Here is a 27,320-nt window from a genome sequence, read left to right on the forward strand (position 1 = left end):
TTTTTACCAAATTCTGTTTTCCATTAATTTTCTGTATTCCATTTTAATGGTTTCATTAAATATTAATAATCAAAAACATCTCTAATTAATATATTTTATATAAAAAATATTTATTTTATTTATTTTTCCCCCCAGAAGTACTGTGTTGTGTATTTACATTTTTTCTGCTAAATAAATTCTGGTAAATAACTTTTCTGGTAAATATTCCTTTAAAAATAATGTTTTAATAATAATTTTATTAGTAGCAGTAGTACTATCATTACATTAAGTAATATTTCTGTCACGGTTTCTTTAAGTTAAACCAAACATTTATTTTGATGGGTTGCTGTGAAGACCATTAAGTTTCTCTGTTTATATGATATGACAGTAGTTTTTCTCAAAAGAAATGGTAAAATGCTCATAAAGTAACTCTCAGAGCAGTTCTAAAGATTGTTCATGTTTTCATGTAGGCTACTCATATATTGAGACAGCAGAGACTGAAAACACCACAAGTGTGACACGTGCTTCAGTATGTGTGTAGTTCATTCACACCGAGACAAGCAGAACATGCAGGATTCATATTTAAATGGTATTTTTGCCACTTAAGATTCACAGCCACTTGTTTATACAGTACCGCCACTCCCTAAACGCAGAGTACACAGTTTGCGTAGAGCACCAACTCCCAGGGGGGCACCATCCCAGTTGCTCCAAAAAAAAAGTTTGTTCTATATTAATATTAACATATACATAAATAAAAAATAGAAACATGAACATCTATATATATAATTATATATGGAAAAAATGCATTTTACGGTGAACGCAGGCAGTAGGCTATAATAGCACACGTGACGCGCCATTCCCGCATACGCGCCCGCTCGCACCTCACCTCATGTTTGCGGCTGACTGCAAATGATCATAATTGATAGACAGCTCAGAGAAAAGAAAAAAAAAAAAAGCCCAAGATGAAGCCCGTGCATTACTTTCAGGTAACTTAGCCTACGTTCATAATCCTGTGAAACTTTTTTGGCTGTTGATGTTAATAACGTTTTTAATGTCGGTAATAATTTCACCAACAACGCATCTGCCTTAATATTGTAGTTTCCATGACTTAAAATGCATTATATAAAAACAATGAGGCAATAATGATTGTTTTAATTAATAATAATCATAATGGTTTCATTGAATAACACTGTTAAAATACATAATGTAATACAAAATAAACTATTTATGTACATTACATTATTACATATGCCTGCAAAAGGTGCCAAAGGCCTGGTAATTGCTGTTGTTACACTTACAGGACGATCAAATCCTTAATATTGACCAAACATTTAATTCAAATATCCACTTAATCTTTCATTTTTGGCCTTTGCGATAGAAATGCTACAGCCTCTATAATTTCCTCAATAAAAACATGTGGACATCACAGCCTTTACAAAAATTAACAATGGTTTTATCGTAGTAAAACTGCTTAATTTTCTTTTGTGTGATTTCTGAATGCTTGAGACTATAAAATCAATCAGACAACTGTATTAATAAAATCATAGCCATAGGTAGGCTTCCTGTCTAGAGCTTCAATTGTAATTTATAAATACAATTTAATTACTTTTTTTTTACCCCATAGTGTTTTTTTTTTTACTTCCATAATATTTGAGGGAGGGGCAAAACAATACAATTCTGCTTAGGGCACCCATTTGGCCAGCAGCGGCCCTGAGTTTATATCACATTTTGATTTAAGTGTACTGACCTACTTTTGATGTATCCATCTAAATTTGGCCAATTCTGTTACATTTTGCTCTATATATAGTAAATTACATTTTTATGACTGGATTCCGTCCGCGTCTCGGAAATCATAGGGCCCTACATGCTGAAGAGCAGATCAGATTTGCAGTTTTCTTAAGTTATATTCAAAATGTCACAACATGTTTCCAAAGCACTCATTTCAGTGCTATAATGTGTCGTCTTTGTCCCCTTGTATTAGGTCTTTGAATGTCTCTTTGCACTATAGATAACGCTAACAACTCTGTCTTCTTCCTTCTAGCCTGCATCCACAGGTGATGACCGGGCCATGTGCTTCACCTGCAGTGTGTGTTTAGTGTGCTGGGAACCTACAGATGAGCCCTGGTGAGAAGCACCCCACTAAAACACAACCGCAATGTCACACTCACTCAAACATGAACCATAACAAAGGCCTACAAAAGAGCTGAGGAAACTCCTCCCTGTGACCATCCTAATAATATCTTTTATACCTTTTTTAGGTCCGAGCATGAGCGCCATTCGCCCAACTGTCCATTTGTGAAAGGGGAGCACACCCAAAACGTTCCGCTATCCGTCACTTTGGCCACCAGCCCAGCTCAGTTTCCCAGTGCAGATGGTTCGGATAAAATCGTGTGCTATGGGTTCGGAAGCTGCCCACATTTCCTTGCTACGGCAACCAAAAGGGGGAAGATTTGCATCTGGGATGTTTCAAAGCTTATGAAGGTTTGTTGTTCATCTCTTATGTTAATTTCTAAAGTGAATGAGAATGGCGCAGTACACCTAAACCTCCATGTTTTTCTCACCTGTGCAGGTGCATTTAAAGTTTGAGGTGAACCCATATGACCCAGCCATCCTGAGGCAGCTGATCCTGTCCGGCAGCGAGCAGCAGAGTCTCACGGGCACAGAATCACGAAGGCCCACACTCTCCTGGCTAGAAGAGGCCACCTGCTGCTCTGACTTACCCAAACTAGAGGGAGACAGGTTTTAAACCTACATATACATACCTACGTTTTTTTTAAAGATGTCTTACACTCTGTTGTTGTGTTTATTGAACATGTCCTGTGTTTTTGTACCTAGTGATGATCAGATAGAGGACTCGGACAGCGAAGAGCATTCCAGATCAGAGTCGGTCACAGGTAAAAGCACTTGGACATTGGTTTTCATGTATTAACAATGTTTTTTCAACATACTGTATCTGCACTCAATGTTGTCACCAAACACCCTATTTATTGTTTTCCTGCTTTCCATTTGTGTAGGCCCACTGGGTCAGAAAGAGACAATGGAGGTGAGTTTGGGAGTCACAGCTCTCAGTGTCCTACAGCAGCCTGAGAAGTTGCAGTGGGAGGTGGTGGCCAGTGTGCTGGAGGACACAGTTAAAGACCTGGAGGAGCTGGGGGCCAACACTCTGCACTCACTGGGCCCCCCAAAATCCGACAAGGCTAAGGAGAGGCTGGCCGAGCACCACAACATTCCTTTCCCCTGCCTGCTGGCCGGAGGACTGCTAAGCTACCGGTCAGCAGCTAGTTCTCCACTAGGTCCACCTCCGTCTCGGCGCTCCATGGATAGCCCAGTAAGGACTGCTGCCTCTGCGGGGCTTGCACCGGACCAGGGTCCCATGGAGATCGAGTCCTGTAATCCCCCCACAGACCTGGGCTCCCCGAACCTACCACCAGCCGCCCCTGTGCAAAGGACTATGCCTGTACTACTCCTGTACAGCATCAAGGAAGCAGATGAGAAGTCTTCAGGGAAGGTGTTCACCCAGATGAACAACCTGATGAGCAAAGGGCTTCACGAGGAGGGCTTTACTGTCCCGCAGATTATCGAGATGGAGTTTGACTCTCACGAGCAGCTGTTGCTGCAGGACCCTCCCATCACGTACATCCAGCAGTTTGCGGATGCGGCGGCTGGGCTCGGACCTTTGGATGGGGAAAAGTGGAGCTCTCTGGCTCCACGGCCGGGTTCTCTGGTGCAGTGCTTGCGGTTGCCAAAAGCATTGGAGGAAGAGAACCTGTACGTTGATTCCATCACGCCCTGCAGTGATGGATTACACTTGTTAGTCGGTCTTCAGCCGTGCTCCGTAGAGTCCCTTAGCGCTATCAATCAGGTGGAGGTGTTAAACACCCTCAACCGTCTGCACTCGGCTCTCTGTGGCCATCGCAAAGGACAGACACTGGCCAATGGCCATGACGCCCACTCGGGCACCTCTCCTCCACAGACCCCTCTCATCCTGCCCCCCCATACTTCCAGACCTCTAGGGGGCAGTGGTGGCGGCGGCGGATACCTTGCGCTCTACAAGTTGAATTACACCACCCGTATCGTGACCCTGGAGGAGGAACCAGTGAAGGTCCAGCAGATTCGTGACCCACGGGATGCCGTCACATCTCTCCTCCTCCTGCCGCCAGATGTGCTAGATGGCAGAGAAGATGACGGAGAGGAAACTTCAGAGGAGTCTACACCTTCAGGGCTCAAAAATGGCATGGGGATGGTTGCGTCCGCAGTGACAGCGGGCCCAAGCATAGGAACTGCCGTTGGGAAGGAAAAGAGAGGAGAGGTGGCTGGACTTGGACACCTGGTGGTGACTACGCAGGCAGGTTACATCATGATTCTAGACTTGTCCACCCTTGAGGTGATGGCCAAGGTGGAGCCACCCAAGAAAGAGGGAACAGAAGAGGTGGACCCCTTCGTCTCTGTTACCTACTGCTCAGGCACCGACCGGCTATGTGCCTGCACAAAAGGTAAGCAACTCAGATGCTTTATAACGGGCTTCTTCATGTCTTGTTCACTAACAAGGGCATATGAGGTGTGGAGGTTCACTGTTTCTTTCAGTTTAGCTTGCTACCCACACATACCTCATTGCCATGGTAACCAATAAGGTTCTCATTAACCGTAGTGAGCTCAGCCGACTCTCAAACAGGGCTGAAACTCTCAAACCGTTTTGCTTACATTCATGAGAAGTGACCTTGGTGAGTCAAGCGTTGAGTAAATTGTTTGTCCACCGTACTGGTTTTATAATATGTATTGCTCTTTTGATTGGCTGAATTAAACAATTCAGTTCAGTTTATGAATCTGTTGATGTGGTCTATTAATGCCTGCTTTGCTATTGTGTGTTTTTGAGTATGCATAAATGTAATTTATTCCTATGATGGCAAAGCTGGATTTTCAGCAGCCATTACCCCTGTCTTCAGTGTCACATGATCATTCAGAACTCATTCTAATATGCTGATTTGCTGCTCAAGACGAATTTCTTATCACATCTGTGCATGTATTAGAATAAGGGAGAATAGGGGACTTCCATCCCTGCCTTTCACTTTCGGTTTTCTTGCTGTCCGTCACTGTATTAATGAGTAGTTTGATTAAGACTAAAATTACTGTTACTATAAGATATACTTGCAGTTAGCGAGTTGAACAAGCCTCTAACCCTATGTATGATGTGCGTACCTTCCTTAAAGGGTTAGTTCACCCAAAAATGAAAATTAGCCACCCTCAAGTCATCCTAGGTGTATATGACTTTCTTCTTTCAGACAAATCCAGTCAGAGTTATATTAAAAATTGTCTTTGATCTTTCAAGCTGTTTAATGCCACTCAGCGGGTGTTGCATGCATCAGACCAGTTGCCACTCAGCGGGTGTTGCATGCATCAGTCCAAAAGAAGTTAAATAAAAAGTGCCCATCCATAAAAAAAATTGTCTCACACGGCTCCGGGGGGTGAACAAAGGCCTCGTGTAGCGAATCAATGCGTTTTTGTAAGAAAAATATCCATATTCAAAACGTAATAATTTAGTTGTACACGGAAGCAGCTCCGGGCAGATGACATATGAGGTCGGCGTTGCGCATGCGCTGGTGAGTCTCGTGAAAACCAACGTTTTATGCATATGAATAAATAAATTATGTGGTTTGTTGAAGAGGTTTGCCAGTACTTTTTTTTTTTAAAGGTATCTGACTGTTTAGTGTTCACCTGATGGGTGATAAAACAGGCAAAAAAAGTATCCAACTCTCATTGAAGGAGGTAACTAATTAATATATAGAATATTCAGAATATCATAGATACTCTATTGACTTGGCTTGTGACCAGAATATCGTCTTAAGAATTTTTGCACAACTAAACCCCATTTTCTCCTGAAAATGTAGAAAGTGTAATACTTTCTAGTTTAGATGGATATTTTTACTTGCAGTAAACATGCTACATGCAGTTATGTTATTCATGGTTTACTATAAAAAGCTTAAGCACTTGGTCACATAAGTTTTTTTTCCCCTATATGAAGGTGGAGAGCTTCATTTCCTTCAAATTGGAGGTGTGTGTGATGATATCGATGACGCCGACATTTTTGTCGACGGCCCCCTGTCTAATAGGGCAGAGCAACTACTGGACGGAGCAAAACCCACATCAAATCCTTCGAGCCCAGGTATCACAGGTGAGTGACACATGGAAGCATATTAAAACGTGTGTGTTTGTCTGTCCAACATAGTGCAGGAGGTTCAGATAGTTTATTTAATTTGCCCCTTCAGCTACCTCACATCAGAAATCAGCCTTAAGAAATCAATTTGTCCTGTTGAATTGAAATTTGTCTGTTTAAAACAGCTGATGCACAGTGTGCTTTCAGGAAAATTTTCCTCTGTGTTGTTCTTTGTTCATTGTGTCATCTGATGTTGTATTTCTCTCTCTGTGTAAATCACACTATCAGTAAAATGATGGTTTGCCTCATACCCGTGGAAATGTTCAGTATAGTAAGCTGTGTGTCTTTTGGCAGGAGTTGACCTCCTGGTGGACCAGCCATTGAACGTAGAGACACTTTCTTCTCTGGTGGAACTAACACGTTTTGAAACGCTGACGCCACGCTTCTCCGCAACAGTGCCCCCTTGCTGGGTGGAGGTGCAGCAGGAACAGCAACAAAGGCGGCATCCACAACACCTCCACCAGCAGCACCACGGCGACGCCGCGCAACACACACGCACTTGGAAGCTACAGAGCGACAGGTGTGCATTCACAAACAACCTACATTCTCCCTCATACAACATGCACCTGCCCTCAAAGTACTTTTTTGACCTTAAAACACATGATTATGTATATATGAAATAGGGATGTTTATTTTAACCGGTTAATCGACCGTAAGAATTTTGACCGATTAATACAATCAGTTAAACGGTTTAAAAGTCAGTTAATTATTAATTTTTTCAGTAATTTATCAAAATATTTAAAAAGGTTTGCTGCATGGTTAAAATACGCTACGCGTTTAAAAAAATTGTTTTTAGGGGGAAAAAAAACATAAGTTGCGTATAAGTCGCATTTTATTATTTCATTCAGAAATAGGCATAATGCCGACGCGAAATGTTTACAAACATTATAATAAACACTGTAAACATAGCAATGGCTATTTTAGTTCCCCTCACTCCACAACAAATCCTTTCAATTAACAGTATTTAGAAAAGAACAAGAATTAAAAATATAAGAAGCTATAGCAATATAAATGACAAGCCAAAACGAATTCATTTAGGCTAAAACGAAACTGAAAACAACGTTGGGTCTCTCATTCCTATTTTTTTTACAAAAACGCATCGATTCGCTACAGGAGGCCTTTATTTTATTTTACTGCATATTTTTTTTACTACATATTTTTTTTTCCCATATGTTTGACTGACTGTATTTTATTATGATAATGAACAGGCTGCATTGTCAAGGTAGCAATGCTTAACTGTGTGCATGCATACGGCGCCGGCGCAATCACTTGAATTTTTTCTTTCTAACAGTGGAAACTACTCCTTTTAATCATAAAGATAATCAGAATTGTAAAAGGTTTGCCTTTATTTGTGTACATTCACAATAAAAACAAATATTTGTGCTTTTGTAAAATAAGCCTAAAGAAAAACAGGATGCCGCTTTCTGCCGTCTGTTTCCTTTCGTGCAGCACTTAAATGAACCGAAACTGCATACTAGGCTGCTTGTTGCCGTTTTTCTTTCATTTTCTTAATTTATTAAGTAAAAATATGTGTCTCATATAGGCCTATTTATTTGTTTTATATATATATATATATATATATATACACACAGCCTAGCTTTATTATGTTTTTCTCCGCTCACAGAAGTGCTGGAGGTGCGTGATGTGATATGACCATGAGAATCCTCATGTTCTGTTGTTTGCTGCTTTTTGCGCATGTAAAATGAATCCCAGGGAAACAAATGTTAGTATTTTTAACGGGTCACAGACACTTATCCTTTCTAATTTAATTAAATTCTAATTTAAAATAATCTTGTCAGTTAACGGTTAACAATCGGTTAACGAGCGTCGGTTGTCGGTTAGAAAAAATTACCGAAATGAACATCCCTAATATGAAAGCATGTGTAGTTAAAATCAGACACTCGCACATTTATGTATACAACAGTTCTTTCTGGTCCTCAGATCTGTTTGGCTCAGATGTCTTTTCAGCCATGTGTTATTCTACCAATATCCCACACACACATATGCATAAAATATAAATATTTAATTTAAAATAAAAATTATGTTTCTGTAGACATTTCCCCCCTTTTTTTGCATGTAATGTGTAATATATCTCTCTCTTAGCTCCAGCTGGGATGAGCACGTGTTCGAGCTGGTCTTACCCAAAGCCTGCATGGTTGGACATGTGGACTTCAAGTTTGTGCTAAACAGCAGTATTACTAACATCCCACAAATCCAGGTCACACTGCTGAAGAACAAAGCACCAGGCCTGTGCAAAGTGAATGGTGAGTCACTCTTAACCAGAAAAAGATACTGTAAATTCTGGGGGCTAGTTTGATCTGATTTTATTCCCTAAATTAATCTTTTGTTGTGTAAAACTTTGTGCTGCAGAGACAGCAGTGGACAGGCAGCTTGTTTTCCCATTGTCTCATGTCTTGCACTCAAATGGAGAGAAGAACGGACAGCCACATCTGCTTGATTTCTCAGAGGACATCCAGTTTATGGACATCGAGGAGTCGCCAGGTAAAGAGTCCAGATGATTAAGCCATCTTGACCACCTAAAAACGTTCACCTGTTATGCTAACGTCTGTCAGCATTCTTTAATAATACATCTCTGTCTGTCTCAGGCTCCAGGCTCTGTCCGTTCCTGCATGAGCACAAAGATGATATCTTGTGTGGGCCGGTGTGGTTGTCCAGTGGACTGGATCTGTCTGGACACGCAGGGATGCTGAGCCTTACAAGTCCCAAACTCCTCAAAGGTTCGCCCAAACAGTCATCACAAGTCATTTATAGCAGCCACTTCCTCCCATCCTGCAGTGTGCTAGAAGACTAACAGAAAAAAAACAGTGCAGAGCTGCAGTTTAACTGGTGTGAATATGCAACATAAATTTTCCTTTCATTCCCCTTTCTAGGCATGGCAGGGGGAAAGTATCGTTCGTTCTTGGCGCACATTAAGGCAGTGAATGATAAGGGTCTGGATGAGAGCTTGAGGCCAGTGGTGCGGATGCCCTCAGCCAAACCTCACAGTAGTAAAGCTCACTCGCTCTCATCCCTGCTGCAGAGGGCTCAGGCCACCAAGGTACAGTACAAACACTGACTTGAACTGTAATTGACTTTTGGGCCATTTTAAACTGAAGTGTGTAATCCTTTGTGTTCATTCAAGCCATTTCAAAACTGACCTCATAGCTTTGAATGCTGGTTTGTGGGTGATATTCAGTTGTCTAACTGCTATACAGACCCCTCTAGTGGCTGTATAGCTGCATTGCTTCATAAAAGAAATAACTCTTCACTTGATTCGTGCTCTTTGCATGGAGGTAAAGGCCAAATGATGACCAACACGGCAGCTCTAATTTTCATAAAATCTTGCTTCTTTTCAGGAAAAGGCCTCCACATCTAAAGCAGATCCTCAGTCTGCCCCTAAAAAGCCTGATAACCTGCGGGGCTGTGACTTGCTCCAGGAAGTGTCTGTCACAATTAGGAGATTTAAGAAAACGTCTGTACCCAAAGAACGGTAAGAGATAAAAGTATGCACTATACACTACCATTCATAAGTTTGGAGTTGGTAAGATTTTGAATGTTCTGTCTCTTATGCTCCCCAAAGCTGCATTTGTTTAATCAAAAGTACAGTAAAACTGTAAAATTCTGATATATTAAAAACAACTGTTTTCTATTTTAATATATATTAATATATAATTAATTACTGTGAAGGCTAGAATTTTTCAATGTCACATGATCCTTCAGAAATAATTCTAATATGCTGATTTGATGCTCATGTTTCTTATTATTATCAATGTTGAAAACAGTTGTGCTGCTTAATATTTTGTGGTGACTGATACATTTTTTCCAGAATTATTTGATGAATAGAAAGTTCAAAAGAACAGAATTTCTTTGAAATATATATTTTTTGTAACAAATATCTCTGTTGTCAGATTTGATCTAGGGCTGCAAAATCATTTAATCGTGATTAATCGCATTCAAATTAAAAATTTGTTTACATACTATATATGTGTGTGTACTGTGTATATTTATTATGTATATAAATACACACACATACATGTATATATTAAGGAAAAATATGTAAGATTTATATATAAAATATTTATATTTATATATAATATAAATTATATACAAGTATAGATATATATGCATACAAATATAAAAAAAAATGTGTGTATTTATATATACATAATAAATATACACAGTACACACACATATAGTATGTAAACAATCGTACACTCAAATGTTTGAATGGTAGTGTATGCTATGCATGTATTAGTTTGCACATTAAGAAAGGAATTACCTTGTTTCAGTGAGGTATTTTAAAGAATACAATATCCAGTCCATTGTCTGAATGTGCTGACTGTCTGCTTTTATTTCCCAGAGTGCAACGCTGTGCAATGCTTCAGTTTCCTGAGCTCCATGAAAAGCTGCTAAGAGGTTTGTGTAAGCATGGAGAAGACGGACAGAGTTCAGAACACTGTCAGAGTCTCATTTTAGACATCCTCTGCTGGCTGGCAGGGGTTTACTCCAACGGACCCTGCAGGTGAGGTGTCACAGTGAGCTAGTATTTTTAGTCTCTCGATTTTATCTCTTGCCTCTTTTAATGAATTTTATAATACCTTGTCCTTTAGTTTGAGAGAGGGGAAGGAGGGGCTTTTGACTAAAACTAGGAGACGGCTGACAGAAATCATCAGGGCATGTTTCTTTGAGGCTGGACGCAGTATAGCTCATAAATGCTCTCGCTTTCTTGCACTTTGTATTAGGTGAGTTTGCAACCTCACTGTATTTTTCTGATCTTCAGTCTTGTAGTCTCATTGCAGAACTAATGAACTAGACTGTCCAGTTAACATGTGCAGATACAGTGATGTCTTGTTCATTAAGTCTAATGGATAAATGTCTCTGACATTTCAGTACCGGTAAAGGAGACCCTGGTCAGCAGGGTTTTGGCCAGGCTCTATTTAAAGCTCTTCTGGATAATATGCCTTATTTGCCTGCTGCTGCCACAGGAGGTAATTTTTTTATTGTAAATGTTGAAAATGTATAGTGCCTTTTAATTTTGTTATAGTGATAAGACCGTTTCATTCAAAAAATGTAAACTATTTATTAAGCTATACTACTGTTCAAAGGTTTTTTAATTGTGCAGAAATAAATATGCACTTATTTAATTTTAAATGTTAAAATACTTATGTTACTGTCTTTCAGGATCTGTCTTCTGGTACTTTGTCCTGTTAAATTATGTGAAAGATGAGGACCTGGCCAGCTGCAGTACCGCTTGCGCCTCTCTGCTCACTGCTGTCTCTCGGCAGCTGCAGGACCGCCTGACTCCACTTGAGGCGCTGTTGCAGACCAGGTCAGCTTTATATACTTGGAACAAAAAAGCTTTTTCTGAGCATGTAGAAGTGATCGTTTTAAGGAAATGAAATGGTTTTGTCATGGTCCTCTCTATTCAGATATGGTCTGTATGGGTCTCCATTTGACCCAGTACTGTTTGACCTGGAGGTGAGCGGGTCTTCCTGTAAGAATGCCTTTAGCAGCAGCATTGGGGTCCAGTCGGATGAGATCGACTTGTCCGATATTCTCTCAGGTGTGTCAATGTATTCTTTCCTCATGCACTTACATTCATCAATAAATATCAAAATAGGAAAGACATACATGTAATGGTTGTTGTGTCTAATGTCAGGTAATGGAAAGGTGAACAGCAGTGGGGCGGCAGAGGGCAGTTTTACTGCTCTGACCGGCCTGCTGGAGGTTGAACCCCTGCACTTTACTTGCGTCTCCACCAGTGATGGCACCAGGGTGGAGAGGGATGATGCAAGTATGTTCACCGGTACATATCCTACTTTCCTTTTCCTCTCTTTCGCATCTTGTTTCTTTTACCACCAACCGTGTCATCGTGGACCTCATATTTAAGGTGTGGTCACACTACATGAAGTTTTGAAGGCAATAAAATTCCATTGTCAAAAGTGTAGCATGAGGCACAGCTCACTTCGATGTCACTTTCAAACCAAGCAGCCAAGCAAGTAACTTCTGACAATTTGCATGACCAACTTTAACCTTTTGCAAAATCTGCAAAAACCCAATCTGATTCTAATTAAATTACTGGATTTTGTACGCAGAATTTCGCTGAGCACCAGTAAAGGTGGCCACACCTTTAGTGCTAAAATCTGTGCTTGTTTCCCTTTACGTCCTTCTACAGTGAGCACCTTTGGCGTGACGCCCACAGTGACAGGGCTGTCTGCTGGGACCGTCGGCGAGGCGTCCACGGCCCTTAGCTCAGCTGCACAGGTGGCCCTTCAGTCCCTGTCTCATGCAATGGTGTCTGCCGAACAGCAGCTTCAAGTTCTTCAGGAGAAGCAGCAACAGCTTCTAAAACTCCAGCAGCAGGTCATACATGAATACATTCTTTATTCATTTTAATAATCTCGATGTCTTGATTAATTCAGTACTTTGACTGCATGTAATTGTTTATCTTATGAAACAGAAGGCGAAGCTGGAGGCCAAACTTCACCAGACCACCTCAGCAGCCACTGCAGCATCAGGCGTTGTCAACTCGGTACCATCCAACCCGTCCTCCGCCCCAGGCTTCTTCATTCACCCCTCTGACGTCATCCCGCCCACTCCTAAAACTACACCGCTGTTCATGACGCCTCCTCTCACCCCACCGAATGAGGCAGTGTCTGCGGCTATTAGTGTGGAACTGGCTCAGCTCTTCCCGGGATCCGTCATTGAGCCTCCACCTGTGAACCTTTCAGCACAGAATAAAAACACACAGAAAGCCAAACCAGTAAGTTCTGAAAACCTCCTTCTGCTTGTATAATGATTATTATTTAGCAGTGTTTCATTTTCTGTCATTAAATATACTAATATGTGACCCTGGACCACAAAACCTCAAAGTCTTAAGTCGCTGGGGTATATTTGTAGCAATAGCCAAAAATACATTGTATGGGTCAAAATTATTGATTTTTCTTTTATGCCAAAATCATTAGTATATTAAGTAAAGATCATGTTCCGTGAAGATATTTTGTAAATTTCCTACTGTAAATATATCAAAACTTAATTTTTGATTAGTAATATGCATTGCTTTTGCATAATAGCAGAGGCTAATAGGTAAGGTAGCATAAAAGATGTTATTTTCCTGTAAGGGGCTGTGCGTTGTTTTATTTACCTTTTGTAGTTGAACTTGTGGGTTGTGTTCAGCTTATGTGTGTGTGTTGTCATTGCAGAACCCCATAGGAAGTGGACTGGCATTGGCAATCTCACAAGCCTCTCACTTTCTACAGCCTCCACCAAATCAGTCCATAATAATCGAACGAATGCATTCAGGTACTTCACATTAGCCCCCTTCACACTAGAACTGGGGTTCTCAACCAGGGGGCCAGGGCCCACTGAGAGCCCCAGCAAACTTCCAAGGGTGACTTAATTAAAATGCTAAAAACACAAAAAAATCGAAATATAAACCGGAATCATATTTGATGTCCCCCCTCAGTAACTATTGGTTCTCAACCAGATTGACTCCAAGGCCCTCCATTGTCTGCAGCATTGTACTGTTATTGAAGAAGTGCGTCATAGTCTCATGGGCAGCGCGCGCCGGCAAATATCTCTGTTGTGCCTCGGGTGTCCCGAGTTCGAGTCCCGGCTCGCAGACCTTTCCCGAACCCGCCCCCCCTTTTCTGTCCCACTTCGCTTTCTGTCTACATACTGTCCTATCATAATGAAGGGTTAGATTTCCTATCATTTCCTATCAAAAATGCCAAAAATCTTAAAAAATAAAAACAAAAAAACAAAATTTACAATTTTATTCACACGACTTTTCCATGTTTAGAAATCACACTTTTAAAAATCACACTTGGCTTGCTCATATATCCAAGTTTTTCAAGAAAGTTGAAAAAATTTATAATATGAAATACCTTGATTTTGTGTTGTTTTCGAACCAGTTTTGTCTTTTTGAGTCATCTTGAGGCCCACACAGTAGTTTGCTGAGTCCCCCTAGTGAGCCCTGGCTTCCTGGTTGATAATCACTGCTGTAGAACATACTCTGTTTCTTCCTCATTACGGATCCTCAATCTGTGAGGTGCATTTGCTATATGTTTTGGTTTGCCAACATCATTTAACTGGTGTGATCTTTGACGTAAAGACTGAATGTCACTTTGTAGGTGCAAGGCGGTTTGTGACTCTAGATTTCGGCCGGCCGGTGTTGCTGACAGATGCACTGATCCCCACATGCGCTGACTTGGCCTCCCTTTCCATCGACATTTGGACTCTCGGGGAGGAGGTGGATGGAAGGCGGCTCGTGGTGGCCACAGATATCAGCACACACTCACTGATTCTACACGACTTGTTGCCTCCTCCCGTCTGCAGATTCATGAAGGTTTATACACATTTAGCATAATCAAATATGCACAGGGCTCATAGCAGTCTGCTTTCTATAAGCTTTAGCGCAGAGAATATCATTTTTATATAGAGACATCACTGTCACTCACTCTGTGCCCCTCCCCCAGATCACTGTGATTGGTCGATACGGCAGCACTAATGCCCGGGCTAAAATCCCATTGGGTTTCTATTACGGCCACACCTATATCCTGCCATGGGAAAGTGAACTGAAGCTGATGCATGACCCTCTGAGGGGAGAGAGCGAAGCTGCCAGTCAGCCAGATCTGGATCAACATTTGTCAATGATGGTGGCCCTGCAGGAAGACATTCAGTGCAGGTCAGTGAGGCTGAAAAGCTGCCATTGGCGTTCAATATTTTAAATGAGCTGCCACTGGCGTTTACTACCATTCAAAATTTTGGGGTCAGCAAGATTTTTTTTGAAAGATCTTAATTAAATATGCTAATCTCTTAGGTATAATCTGGCCTGTCATCGACTTGAGACGCTACTTCAGAACATCGACCTGCCACCTCTTAACAGCGCTAATAATGCACAGTACTTCCTGCGCAAGCCCGATAAAGCAGTTGAAGAGGATTCCCGTGTTTTCTCTGCCTACCAAGACTGCATTCAGCTCCAACTGCAGCTCAACCTGGCTCACCACGCTGTCCAGAGGTTGCGCGTGTCTCTGGGAGCCACCCGGAAACACCTGCCCGAGAGCTACAACCCCAGAGAGCTGGTCCAGAACTCTTCTACGGAGCAGCTCCGAACTATCATCAGATACCTACTGGACACACTGCTCAGCCTGCTGCACTGCTGTAATGGTGAGGGAGGCAGCCGTTCCCAACACCACCTCACTTTTTTTTAAATGACTAGATTAGATTACATTTGAATTGACCTTTTTGCATTTCTTTAGTTTAAATGTCCGAACGAATGTTTTCCCTCTCTCTCTCTCTCTCTCTCTCTCTCTCTCTCACACTCAGGTCACTCTGTGCCCTCAGTGTTGCAGAACACGTTTCACTCCCAGGCGTGTGAGGAGCTCTTTAAGCAGCTGTGCATCAGTGGAACGCCTAAGATCCGTCTGCATGCTGGTCTGCTGCTGGTGCAGCTGTGTGGAGGCGAGAGGTGGTGGGGCCAGTTCCTGTCCAACGTCCTTCAGGAGCTCTACAACTCTGAGCAGTTGCTCATCTTTCCTCAGGACAGGTAACACAAACAACACACTCTTGCAGAAGTTGTATAACATTATCAGAACTATTCCTAAGGATACTCAGACCTCCTTATGTCCGTCTTTTCATTTCCTCAGGGTGTTTATGTTGCTGTCCTGTATTGGCCAAAGATCTTTGAGTAACAGTGGGGTTCTGGAGGGTTTGTTGAACCTTCTGGACACACTGTTATCCCCTCTGCAACCGACTAGTGCAGCACAGACCCGCAGGACAGAAGGTGCGTGTTTGAGAATGAGTTTTTTTTGTAATGTGTGTCTATGTGCGTTTATGGTTATGTTACAGATTTGTATGTGTTTATAGGCGTGTTGGATATCCCCATGATCAGCTGGGCGGTCATGCTGGTCTCTCGACTTCTCGACTATGTGGCCAGTGTGGAAGATGAAGCCACTGCAGCTAAGAAACCTCTAGGGGCTAAAGACAGAGAAAGATCTTTTACAGGTGAAATTATTAAGTTTGGTCAAGTATTACAACTGAAAATCCACTGTTTTTGTAGTTGGTAAGAATTTTAAAATGTTTCTTCAGTGTTTCTAAAGTCTGTTATGCTCACCAAGACTCTATTTATTAGATAAAAATATTAATAGTAATATTCTAAAATATGAATATCTTTTGTAAAAATGGCTTTACTGTCACTTTTGATTAATTTAATGTGTCCCTGCTGAATAAAAATATAAATTTCTTTAAAAAAAAAAAAAAACTGACCCCAAATTTTTAAACGGTAATGTGCATCCTCTTTCCACTCATACCAGGGAACCAGTGGAGTTTCATAAACAACAGTCTGCAGTCTCAGAACCCAAGCAGATCTGCCAAAGGCAACAACAGCAGTTTAGATCGTCTGTATTCACGCAAGATCCGCAAACAGCTAGTCCACCATAAACAGGTACATGTGTCTCGCACAAACATCCTGTGCTTATATATCTGCACTTGAAATCTTTTCCTTGTTACGTATAGTATGGATGTTGATCAATTCTCCTTTCACTGCAGCAGTTGAATTTATTGAAAGCCAAACAGAAGGCTTTAGTAGAGCAAATCGAGAAAGAGAAAATTCAGAGCAACAAAGGCTCCTCCTACAAGCTGCTGGTGGAACAGGCCAAACTCAAACAAGCCACGTCCAAGGTGAGAATCCAAACTTTTGTTAACTCCTTGTCCCTTAGGGGTGGGTGTGGAACAACATTCGGTGAAAAAGTAAACACTGTGGTTCTTGTTTTCCCCAGCACTTCAAAGATCTGATCCGTTTGAGGCGGACAGCCGAATGGCCACGCTCCACCTTGGACTCAGAGGCATCTGTGGCAAAAGAGACCCCTGAGGTGGAGCTCCTGCCCTTCACGCTGTCTCATGAGCGCTGCATCTGCGTCGTCCAGAAGCTCGCTCTCTTCCTCCTCTCCATGGACTTTACCTGTCACGCAGACCTGCTGCTGTTCGTCTGCAAGGTGCAACATACTTTTTCACTTACAGAAGTGGAAAAAAGTGCTTGTTTTGAAAGCATTTTGATACAGTACCATTCAGGAGTTTTGGGGTCTATTACATTTTTTTTATAATTTTTTCAGAGTTGTCTCCTGAGCTTACGTAGAATGCATTTATTTGATCTAAAATACAGTAAAACAGCAATATTGTGAAATAGTACGGTTTAAATTAGCTGTTTTCTTTTTAAATGTGTTAAATTAATTTCTGCTGTTGCCATCACAGAAAGAAATTTCTGTTAATCCAGTCTTCATTGTCACATGATGCTTTAGAAATTGTTCTAATATGCTGATTTTGTGCTCAAGAAACATTACTTATTATTATCAATGTTAAAAACCGTTGAGCTGCTTGATATTTTTGTGGAAACAGTGGAAAAAATTTTTTTAGGATTCTATGATGAATGGAAAGTTAAAAACGGATGAAAATAGAAACGTTAGAAAAGTTTCCCGTCATTTTTGATAAATTTAATGCACCTTTGCGGAATACAAGTATTAAGTTCTTTAAAAAAAAAAGCTTCCGGACTTCAAACTTTTGGACGATAATGTTTGTTATAGACCATATCTATCTTAAATGTTCTAAATCTCATTCACCCACCTGCTCAGGTATTGGCCAGAATAGCAAATGCAACACGACCCACAATCCACCTGTGTGAGGTGGTTTCAGAACAGCAGCTGGAGAGGTTACTGCTGTTACTGGTGGGAACGGACTTTAACCGCGGGGACATCTCATGGGGTGGAGCCTGGGCCCAGTACTCGCTCACCTGCATGCTGCAGGACATCCTTGCAGGTGTGTGTGTTTTAGGTTTGAAAAGATGTTCTCAGTCATTCATGTTTTATATGTCTATGTTTTATATTCAGATGTTGTCATCTGTTTGCAGGAGAGCTGTTGTCTCCAGTGTGTGTGGATGGGATGGAGGGGGCGGGGGCTGATGAGGCCGGTGCCGCCTCTTCCTCTGTAGTGGTCGATTCCGATGACTCTCTCCCCCAGCCGACCCCCATCCCACTGGTGGAGACCATCGATGAGCCTCTGGGACCTGATATCATCGCAGGTACACCCGGGACGTCCTCTGTGTTCCAAAGTGCGTTGGTAACCCCGCCCGAATATCACGTCACCTCACACGGACCCTCACCTTTCTTTTGTTTCTGAGGTTTATTTGTTTAGATGAGCTGCATGTATATTTGGTTTGTGTTTGCTTTTTTGTAATATGTAATAGAGGTATAATGCAGTGGACAGGAGGTTGGAACAGTGCAGATGATTCTGACTCTAAATACATGCAAAACCTGTAGCTGCTGGTGATTTTATCATTGAATCAATTCATTCAAAATGGGTCAACGATCCACTGTTCTGGCACCCTGTCTTTCTGAGAGGAGTTTGACGGCTGGACGTCCTAAAGAAGGCTGTCTTTGTAGTTGCTTCTCTTGGTACGCTGCTCTTGCAATATTAAACGTCTTTTCGTTGCCCAAAGGTGCTCCTCCACTGTCATCTTTGGAAAAAGATAAAGACATTGACTTTGACTTGCTACAAGACTTGATGGATGTTGATATTGATCCTTTAGATATTGATTTGGAAAAAGATCCACTCGCCGCCAAGGTTTTTAAGGTATGGACCTCGTTCTCTTTCCCTTTTTTTGTCTTTCAGCATTTGGGGTGTAATGGTTACAATTTCTCATGGTTCTGTGGTAACTGTTTTATTTTAGCACATTATGGGCTGCGTTAACCCATATGTTAACCTCTTGACTTTCTCATATCCATCCAATTACTCATTTTCTTTTCAAAAAAACCTTATTACCACAATTGCTGGAAAATACAGCACACTGTTCACAGGCATTTACATTGTGAAATGTCTTAAAGTACAATGATTTAGTGACAGAAAATAACCATAATTACTATTGAAAGCAAACACATTATAATTCACACACAACATTTATTCTCGTTGTTAGATGGTATAAACATGTATTAAGAACTGTGGGAAGTGAACTGTAGAGTTAACTGTTTCACCCCTATACTGCATGCATTATGTAATCAAAGATTAGTAGTTAAAGTATGATTGTATGATTTACACAAAGCCAATGTTTTAACCCCTTTTCCAGTAAAGTATTTTTCAGTTTTTCTCAGAGATGAGTATCTGAGATTGTTTTTGTTGTTTTCTTTTTTTTTTTATGTTCTCCCTTGCAGCCGATCAGCAGTACCTGGTACGATTACTGGGGTGCTGACTACGGCTCTTACAGTTATAACCCCTACACAGGGGGTATGGGCATACCCGTGTCCAAACCCCCTGCGGCTGCCACAACAGAGAAGCCGGGATCTCAGAACCTCTCAGTGTCTGTGTCTCAGGGTGAGAAGAAAAATAAATAAATAAAATAAAAAGTATATAATATAAAATAAAAGTATAATAAAATCTGAGTGCTAAAGTACTTTAATTTTTATCCCAGCACTGGATGCTCGACTGGAGGTGGGATTAGAACAGCAGGCAGAACTCATGCTGAAGATGATGGCAACACTGGAGGCAGATGCAATATTGCAGGCGCTAACATCCACATCTCCATCTGGTACACACACAAAAGCATGTGTTCAGGGTTCCTACGGTAAAGGAAAATCTGGCAATATCAAGGAAATTGTATTTATTGTTTATTATTTATGTATTATTTCCAGCATTGTAAACGTTGTCAATTTATTAATAAAATATTGAATAGTGTAAAATGAGCATACATTTTTCAATGTCAGAATCAGTTCTAAAACATTTCTTTTTGCAGAAATTTATCATTATGAGCTTTACAATTTTTCTTTTTTTTTTAAAATGAAATAATTGGTAAAGTAAATATTACTGGTGTAAAGGTGTGGGAACCCTGTGTTTTTTTTTTTCTTTTTCCTGAAATGATTTGACTAGTATCGTCCTTTCTCCTCATTATCTTTTGTTCCTCTTCTGTGTCAGTGGCCCAGTCTGCAAATGGGACAGACGACACTCTTTTGCGTGGGGGGTTCCACAGCTCTCCCCCCAGCAGCAGTCTGATGGTACAACCCTCTTCCATTCCCATGTTGAGCACCTGCTTCAACAAACTTTTCTCTTTATTGCAAGTGCATCATGTTCAGGTACGGGTAACGTCTGGTTTTGTCACTTGCATTCACTGAGTTTGCCCTAAAATCTAACTTCCGGAATAATTTTGTTTTTTACGAAAGGTTATTAGAAGTTACACAATCACACCATCTTTAACTCTTTGTATGTCTAGTTGGAGTCTTTGCTGCAGCTGTGGTTGACTCTGAGTTTGAGTTCCTGCTCTGGAGGTTCAGAGGAGAGCGGCTCAGACATCTTCCTCTTTAACGCCAGCAGAGTGCCCACAATCCCCCTTAACCAAGGTGTGACATTCACCAAATGATAGAACACTTGGATCTGTGGATATTAGCGTATATTTTAAGGAGCTTGGACTGTTGATGGCAAAGTTTCTACAGGATCTTAAATTGAACAGTTGGTTTTATGTGTTACTACAAATAGCTAGTAACCTGCTGAAATCATTTTTTCAAGCTTTAAAAAGTGTTAGTCTCACTAGCTATGTTTACCTACACCCAAATGATCTGTTTGGAAAATTTGTACATGTAAACATGTTTACTGAAGTGAGCAGTATTTGTAGCATCTCATAATTTGATTAGCTGCGTACAAAGAAAACAGTGCAAAAACAAAATATGCAATGAAGTATGGAATTAAAAAAGATACCTATTTTAAAAAAGATTAACTTTAAAGAAATAAATGCATAAGAGATAAAAGAAAACAATGAGGGAGTGCAATGCTAAAAATCAGGTCACTCATTAAATTCAGTGTGGATTTTGTAATGCCTATAATTAACTATAATTCTTGTCTCTCTCAGCCTCCATCAGCAGTTTCCTGTCAGTGCTGGCCTGGTACTCCAACACTTCTCTGAGAACATGGTGTCTTGTCCTGCACAGTCTCACCCTCATGACCAATATGCCTGCTAGTGGTGAGTATCTAAATGGCCAAGCCTGGCTTTGTTCCTGAGATGTGTGGGTGTTCCCACGGGGAGACCTGCATTTCTATACATGTGGGTTTTCTCTTCGGGAATCCCGCCAGCTCAGCAGATCTGTGTTGTGTTGCCCCTCCACAACCTTATTATAAAAGCAAACAGTCTGGTGACACACTTTCGGATTAACTCGGCTGATAATGTGTATGTTGCATCTGTAGCCTCCAGCAGTGGGATGGGTGTGCAGGAGAGCACAGCCCAGCAGATGGTGTCTGACCCCACACTTGTGCACGTGTTTGTGCGCTTCCTGTCTGGAGGAAACCCTCACGGCACCAGCCAGCACAGCTCACAGGTATTGAGCTTAATGAAGAGTACATGCATGACTGGTTTCATGATGATATATTTGGAAAATGCCTCACGTACCCCTCTCCATCTCTCTTTCCAGGTCGGCCCCACTGCAACACAAGCCTTGCAGGAATTTTTAACCAGGTTGCAGGTGCACCTGTCCTCCACATGTCCACAGATGTTCAGCGAATTTCTGCTTAAACTGTTGCACATCCTGTCTACGGAGAGGTAGATTATTAATTCAGCGTTTATGTAATTAAACTGGTGCTTGTTAAACATTAGTGCTTGTTTTAAATCATTTTATTTGTGTTTTCATCTGCTTCTAGGGGTCCATTCCAGTCTGGTCAGGGTCCATTAGATGCACAGGTGAAGCTTTTGGAGTTCACCCTGGAGCAGAACTTTGAGGTGGTTTCTGTGACCACCATCTTGGCTGTCATCGAATCAATCACTTTTCTGGTTCACCACTACATCACTTGTTCAGATAAGGTGATCTCACGCAGCGGTTCTGACAGTTCTGTGGGCGCTCGTGCCTGTTTCGGGGGCCTGTTCGCCAATATCATCCGCCCTGGCGATGCTAAGGCTGTGTGTGGTGAGACCACACGAGACCAGCTGATGTTTGACCTCCTGAAGCTGGTCAATGCTTTGGTGATGCTGCCGCTGTCAGGTGATCGGGAGTTCAGTGGGAGGCTGCCTCCAGCCGGTGGAGCCACTGACAGTGTGTCGGATGAAGAAAAAGTGTGTGGAAGCAAAGAGTGTGGGGCGGCGGGCACAGCGCAGCACCAGGGACCAGCTGCGGGTGTGGCAGACCTGGTTTTGGCCAATCAGCAGATTATGAGTCAGATCTTGTCGGCACTGGGGCAGTGCAACAGCAGCGCCATGGCCATGATAATTGGTACGGAAATGTATTTTAAATTAATAAAATGTAAGAAAAATTTTATATTATAACATTTAGTGCTGGGCAAAGATTAATCTCATCCAAAATAAAAGTTTTTGTTTATATAATATATGTGTGTATATTTGTTATGTATATATAAAGAGACACACATACAGTATATATTTTGATAATATTTACATGTATTTACATGTATATATTTATATTATATATAAATATATTTAATAAACATAACAGATTTTTCTGAAATATAAACATGCATGTGTGTGTATTTATATATACATAATAAATATGCACAGTTACTTTTTTGCCCCACTGTACATTATATTACTGTTCAAAAGTTTTTTTTTTTTTTTAAGAAATTAATTATTTTGTTCAGCAAAGACTCATTTAATCTTATCTAAGGTGATTATAGAGAATTTTACAATTTCACAAAGGATTTTAATAATATTTCACAATATTACTGTTTTTTTTTAATCCATTAAATACAGCTTTGGTGAGAATAAGAGACTTATTTCAAAAACTTCTTTAATTAAATATGTATATTTTTTTTTAGATTTATTTTTGGCGTTTTTGCCTATATTATGATAGGAAAGTGTAGAGCTGATGGGAAGCGAAGTGGGAGAGAGAGGGGGGCATGATCAGGAAAGGTCCTCAAGCCGGGATTCGAACTCGGGACACCGCGCTGCCCACAATGCTATCAGTGTCAACAAATTTTAATGTTTTTTTTTTTTTTCTCTCTCTTTCTAGGTGCTAGTGGGCTTCACCTAACCAAACATGAGAACTTTCATGGTGGGTTGGATGCCATCTCCGTGGGTGATGGCCTCTTCACCATCTTGACTACTTTGAGTAAAAGAGCCACATCCGTCCAGGTCATGCTGCAGCCCATTCTCACCTACATGGCCTGTGGGTATATGGGCCGACAGGTAAGACTCGTCACAGAGAAACTGAGAGACCACAAAACGGTCAGTGGTCTATTCTAGTATGTTATGGACTGGGGAAAAAAAACATGAACACATCAAATAATTTTCACATTCTAGAGGATAGACATACAGTATATAAAGATTGTCATTGCATCTTGTCAGTGTTGAGTGTTTTTTTTAATTTTTTTACAGGGATCTCTATCAACGTGTCAGCTCTCTGAGCCTTTACTGTGGTTTATTTTGAGAGTGCTTGACACCAGCGAGGCTTTGAAAGCCTTCCATGACATGGGTATGCCAACAGTAACACTTTCTAAAGAGATAAAACTCTGTTTGAGCTGGTCTGTATGTTCTGACTCTGTGTGTGTGCATTTAGGTGGCGTGCAGCTCATCTGTAACAACATGGTCACCAGCACACGAGCCATCGTGAACACTGCGCGCAGCATGGTGTCCACTATCATGAAGTTTCTAGACTCTGGGCCTGGTAAAGCAGCAGATGGCAGCTTGAAAGCACGAGTGCTTACCTCAGAACCAGACAATGCAGAAGGATTGCACAACTTCGCCCCTCTTGGTACAGCAAGCGCGCTTTGAGTCATAAGCCCCGTCTTTTCATATAAACGTCTGTTTAAGTATTAAAATGTATTTATATTCATAGTTTATGCTGTTCCCTTGCAGGCACCATCACCTCTAGCAGTCCCACAGCACAGCCGGCAGAAGTGCTGCTGCAGGCCACACCCCCACATCGACGGGCCCGTTCTGCCGCTTGGTCCTACATATTCCTTCCTGAAGAGGCCTGGTGCGATCTCACAATCCACCTGCCTGCTGCCGTTCTGCTCAAGGAGATTCACATACAGCCTCACCTGGCATCCCTTGCTAGTGAGTGTGCACACACAGTGCAGTATTATTGGTCCCCACTTGACACAGCAGTATATTATATTTGGCCCATATATGAAGCTTTTTATGCTAGTAAGGACTATCCTAAAATCTTTTTTAAAGTATTATTTTTCTCTTTCTTTCCCAGCATGTCCATCCTCAGTGTCTGTGGAGATCAGTGCAGATGGTGTAAACATGCTTCCCCTGTCAACCCCAGTCATCACTAGTGGTCTCACGTTCATTAAGTTCCAGCTGGTAAAGGCAGAGGTGGCGTCTGCTGTGTGTTTGAGGTTGCACCGGCCGCGGGACGCCAGCACACTGGGCCTCTCGCAGATTAAGCTATTGGGCCTGACTGCTTTTGGAAACACTTCCTCTGCCACTGTAAACAATCCTTTCCTGCCCTCTGAGGACCAGGTCTCTAAAACCAGGTATTGGAAATCATTTGTAACATCTAAAATAATCGTAGTAGTTTTATTTACTGTTTCAAGCCTCTGTATTTTATAATATCTCATTTTTTTTTCTTTCTTTCTCTCTCAGCATTGGCTGGTTACGGTTGCTGCATCATTGCTTGACTCATGTTTCTGATCTGGAGGCCATGATGGCCAGTGCTGCTGCTCCCACTGCAAACCTCCTGCAGACCTGCGCCGCCCTCCTCATGTCCCCATACTGCGGGATGCACTCGCCCAACATTGAGGCGGTGCTGGTGAAAATCGGCCTTCAGTCCACACGCATAGGCCTCAAACTCATTGACATCTTGCTGCGTAACTGTGCTGCTTCTGGCACTGATTTGGCCAGTAAGACTATAAAGATTGTTTCTCTTTAATGCCTGACTGCTATTCGAATGTCAAGCAATATCACACTGATTTGTGTTATGTGTCAATTCGCAGAGTTTGAGTTTGTCCATCCCTTTAATGATCTGACATCATGATTTTGTTGGCCTCTCCTTTTATCTGATTGGTGGTTTTGTTTTTTTGTTGTAGATCTAAACAGTCCGCTGCTCTTTGGGAGGTTAAATGGCCTGTCATCAGACTCAACTATAGATATTCTCTACCAGCTAGGCACCACTCAGGACCCCGGTACCAAAGACAGGTCTGTTCTTTACATCATAATGGAAAATTCAATCATGCAGCTTCCTCATGGAGCTTGTTTGAAGTGTTCATAGTTTGATCTTAGACTCTTTGCAGAGCCTGTTTCATATATGTTGATTCTCTATACATGTGGGTCATAAAGCTGAGTATTTACTTTATTGATGTTTTTTTTTTTTTTACTTTTATAGTATGGGAGACCCTATCAGATATAAGTAAAAGTCATGCTTTGATAAATCATAAGTATGATGTAAATCAAAATTGAGATGCAAAGTCGTAATTTTGAAGCAAAGTCATTATAAGATATATAAAAATATATAAAAAATATATAAAAAAAGTTGAAGTTATGATATAAAATGTCAAAGTTATGCCATACAAAGTTGACAGTTTTGTTGTAATTGACATTTTGTCGCTTAGTATCTCATAGTATCTTTTAACACCCACAAAATTGACTTGCCATAATTTACTTTTTATCTCAGAATTTTGACTCTGACTTTTTATTTATTTTTTCTCCATAATCTTAGAAATTAGGTTTGTGGGTAGAATGGCCTTCTATATATATATATATATATATATATAGTGGTTTGTGATGCCTTGGGTTATGGTTGTGATTGTGTGGTAGGATCCAGGCTCTGCTACAGTGGGTGTACGACTCGTCCCGGGTTGCTGCCCTGAAGCAGAGTTCTCCGTTGAGCTATGTGGGTCCAAGCGCTCCGCCCTCACGGGAATATGGGTTGCTCATGCCGTCCCCATCACATCTGCACTGCGTGGCCTCCGTCTTATGGCACAGTTATGAGCTGCCTGTGGACTACGACTTGCCCGGTCTGCTCAACAGAGAGCTTTTCGAGTGAGTCTGCAAGCACACTATCTTTTTACAGTCTTTCAATACAAAATGTTCAAGCAAGAGTTTTGGATGAATGCGTGTTTATGCCCGAGGTGCGTTTTGGTGCTCTGCACTGGGAAAGGCTGAAAGTACATATTCTGCTTTTTCTTTCCCGCACTCTTCTATATTTCATTCTCTCTTCAGGTATGAATACTTAATGCGTACCGAGTAGAACAAAGTGAAACAACCTTCGCTGTGTACATGGAGCAAATAAAACAGCGGCAGCCTTTTCCATGAACAATTCGGTGCATTAGTAAATCATGAGGCTGTTTTTAGGCAATCTGAACTATTAATTCAAGTGCTGCTTGTCTTTTTCTCTGTCTCTTGTAGGTTGTTGTACAACTGGTCGATGTCTTTGCCCTCTAACATCGTTTTAAAGAAGGCTGTGGACAGCTTGCTTTGTTCCATGTGCCATATCCACCCTAGTTACTTTTCTCTGCTCATGTCCTGGATGGGTATCGTGGCTCCCCCTGCTGTCCAGACAAATGCACAGTGCCGTATGGCCATGACGGACGATGGCAAGAAGCAGCATGATTTAAACAGTGCCGCCTCCCTCACAGATGACTCCAAACATGCTCGGACACCAGTAACTGTGCCCATCTCGCTGTCAGAAAGCCAGTTGGTGACCCTGGCAGCTGCGTCCCAGTCTCCCGGTGCCATTCAGCAGCTGTTGGACTCTGGTCTGCCTTCTTTGCTTGTTCGCAGCTTAGCCGACCTTTGCTGCAACCTGTTGGTCAGTGCAGACCTTCCCTTGCCTGCTGGATTCTCCGCACAGGCAGAGAGACGCTCATACTCATACAACCAACCCACGTCATCCTCAGCAAACAGGCCGCCACTGTCTCCTGAGCTGGCAGCGCCCGTATTGCGGTTTCTAACAGAAGTAGGAAACAGTCACACCATGAAAGACTGGTTGGGTGGGCCAGAAGTGAACCCACTCTGGACGGCACTGTTGTTTCTCCTGTGCCACTCTAGTGCCAGTGGGGCTGCTAATGCCAGTGCAAACCGTGGCAGCAGCAGCAGTATTTCTGGGCACAGTGCATCACCCAGCACCTCACACGCCAGCGCCGCACCTCACACCTCAGGTGCGTCTTACTGACTGGCGTCAACGAGCCGCAACAGTGGACTCACCACCCAGCA

The 27,320-nt window shown here is 41.7% G+C and overlaps 1 protein-coding gene across 1 annotated transcript in view; it reads left to right on the top strand.

The window, feature by feature from the left end:
- The window catches only part of birc6 (baculoviral IAP repeat containing 6), a 109,571-nt gene that overhangs the window by 19,546 nt on the left and 62,705 nt on the right, over positions 1-27,320 (top strand). The window contains 50 exon segments of the mRNA XM_016558538.1: positions 2,021-2,103; positions 2,238-2,460; positions 2,549-2,718; positions 2,815-2,873; positions 2,994-4,472; positions 5,999-6,148; positions 6,485-6,710; positions 8,294-8,454; positions 8,561-8,692; positions 8,797-8,928; positions 9,082-9,248; positions 9,547-9,680; positions 10,551-10,712; positions 10,801-10,932; positions 11,081-11,178; positions 11,372-11,519; positions 11,620-11,753; positions 11,850-11,984; positions 12,366-12,553; positions 12,651-12,953; positions 13,393-13,492; positions 14,323-14,537; positions 14,668-14,876; positions 15,012-15,358; positions 15,518-15,737; positions 15,838-15,974; positions 16,058-16,195; positions 16,504-16,634; positions 16,739-16,870; positions 16,969-17,184; positions 17,818-18,001; positions 18,093-18,263; positions 18,681-18,814; positions 19,390-19,549; positions 19,647-19,763; positions 20,147-20,304; positions 20,442-20,568; positions 21,075-21,185; positions 21,407-21,537; positions 21,631-21,758; positions 21,857-22,422; positions 23,173-23,348; positions 23,538-23,634; positions 23,719-23,913; positions 24,018-24,218; positions 24,364-24,643; positions 24,753-25,009; positions 25,196-25,304; positions 25,923-26,147; positions 26,514-27,301. Of these exon segments, the coding sequence (XP_016414024.1) occupies positions 2,021-2,103; positions 2,238-2,460; positions 2,549-2,718; positions 2,815-2,873; positions 2,994-4,472; positions 5,999-6,148; positions 6,485-6,710; positions 8,294-8,454; positions 8,561-8,692; positions 8,797-8,928; positions 9,082-9,248; positions 9,547-9,680; positions 10,551-10,712; positions 10,801-10,932; positions 11,081-11,178; positions 11,372-11,519; positions 11,620-11,753; positions 11,850-11,984; positions 12,366-12,553; positions 12,651-12,953; positions 13,393-13,492; positions 14,323-14,537; positions 14,668-14,876; positions 15,012-15,358; positions 15,518-15,737; positions 15,838-15,974; positions 16,058-16,195; positions 16,504-16,634; positions 16,739-16,870; positions 16,969-17,184; positions 17,818-18,001; positions 18,093-18,263; positions 18,681-18,814; positions 19,390-19,549; positions 19,647-19,763; positions 20,147-20,304; positions 20,442-20,568; positions 21,075-21,185; positions 21,407-21,537; positions 21,631-21,758; positions 21,857-22,422; positions 23,173-23,348; positions 23,538-23,634; positions 23,719-23,913; positions 24,018-24,218; positions 24,364-24,643; positions 24,753-25,009; positions 25,196-25,304; positions 25,923-26,147; positions 26,514-27,301 (10,576 nt within the window).

This window comes from Sinocyclocheilus rhinocerous, unplaced genomic scaffold (genome assembly GCF_001515625.1).
Source record: "Sinocyclocheilus rhinocerous isolate Xijiao unplaced genomic scaffold, SAMN03320098_v1.1 scaffold851, whole genome shotgun sequence".
Classification (NCBI taxonomy): domain Eukaryota; kingdom Metazoa; phylum Chordata; class Actinopteri; order Cypriniformes; family Cyprinidae; genus Sinocyclocheilus; species Sinocyclocheilus rhinocerous.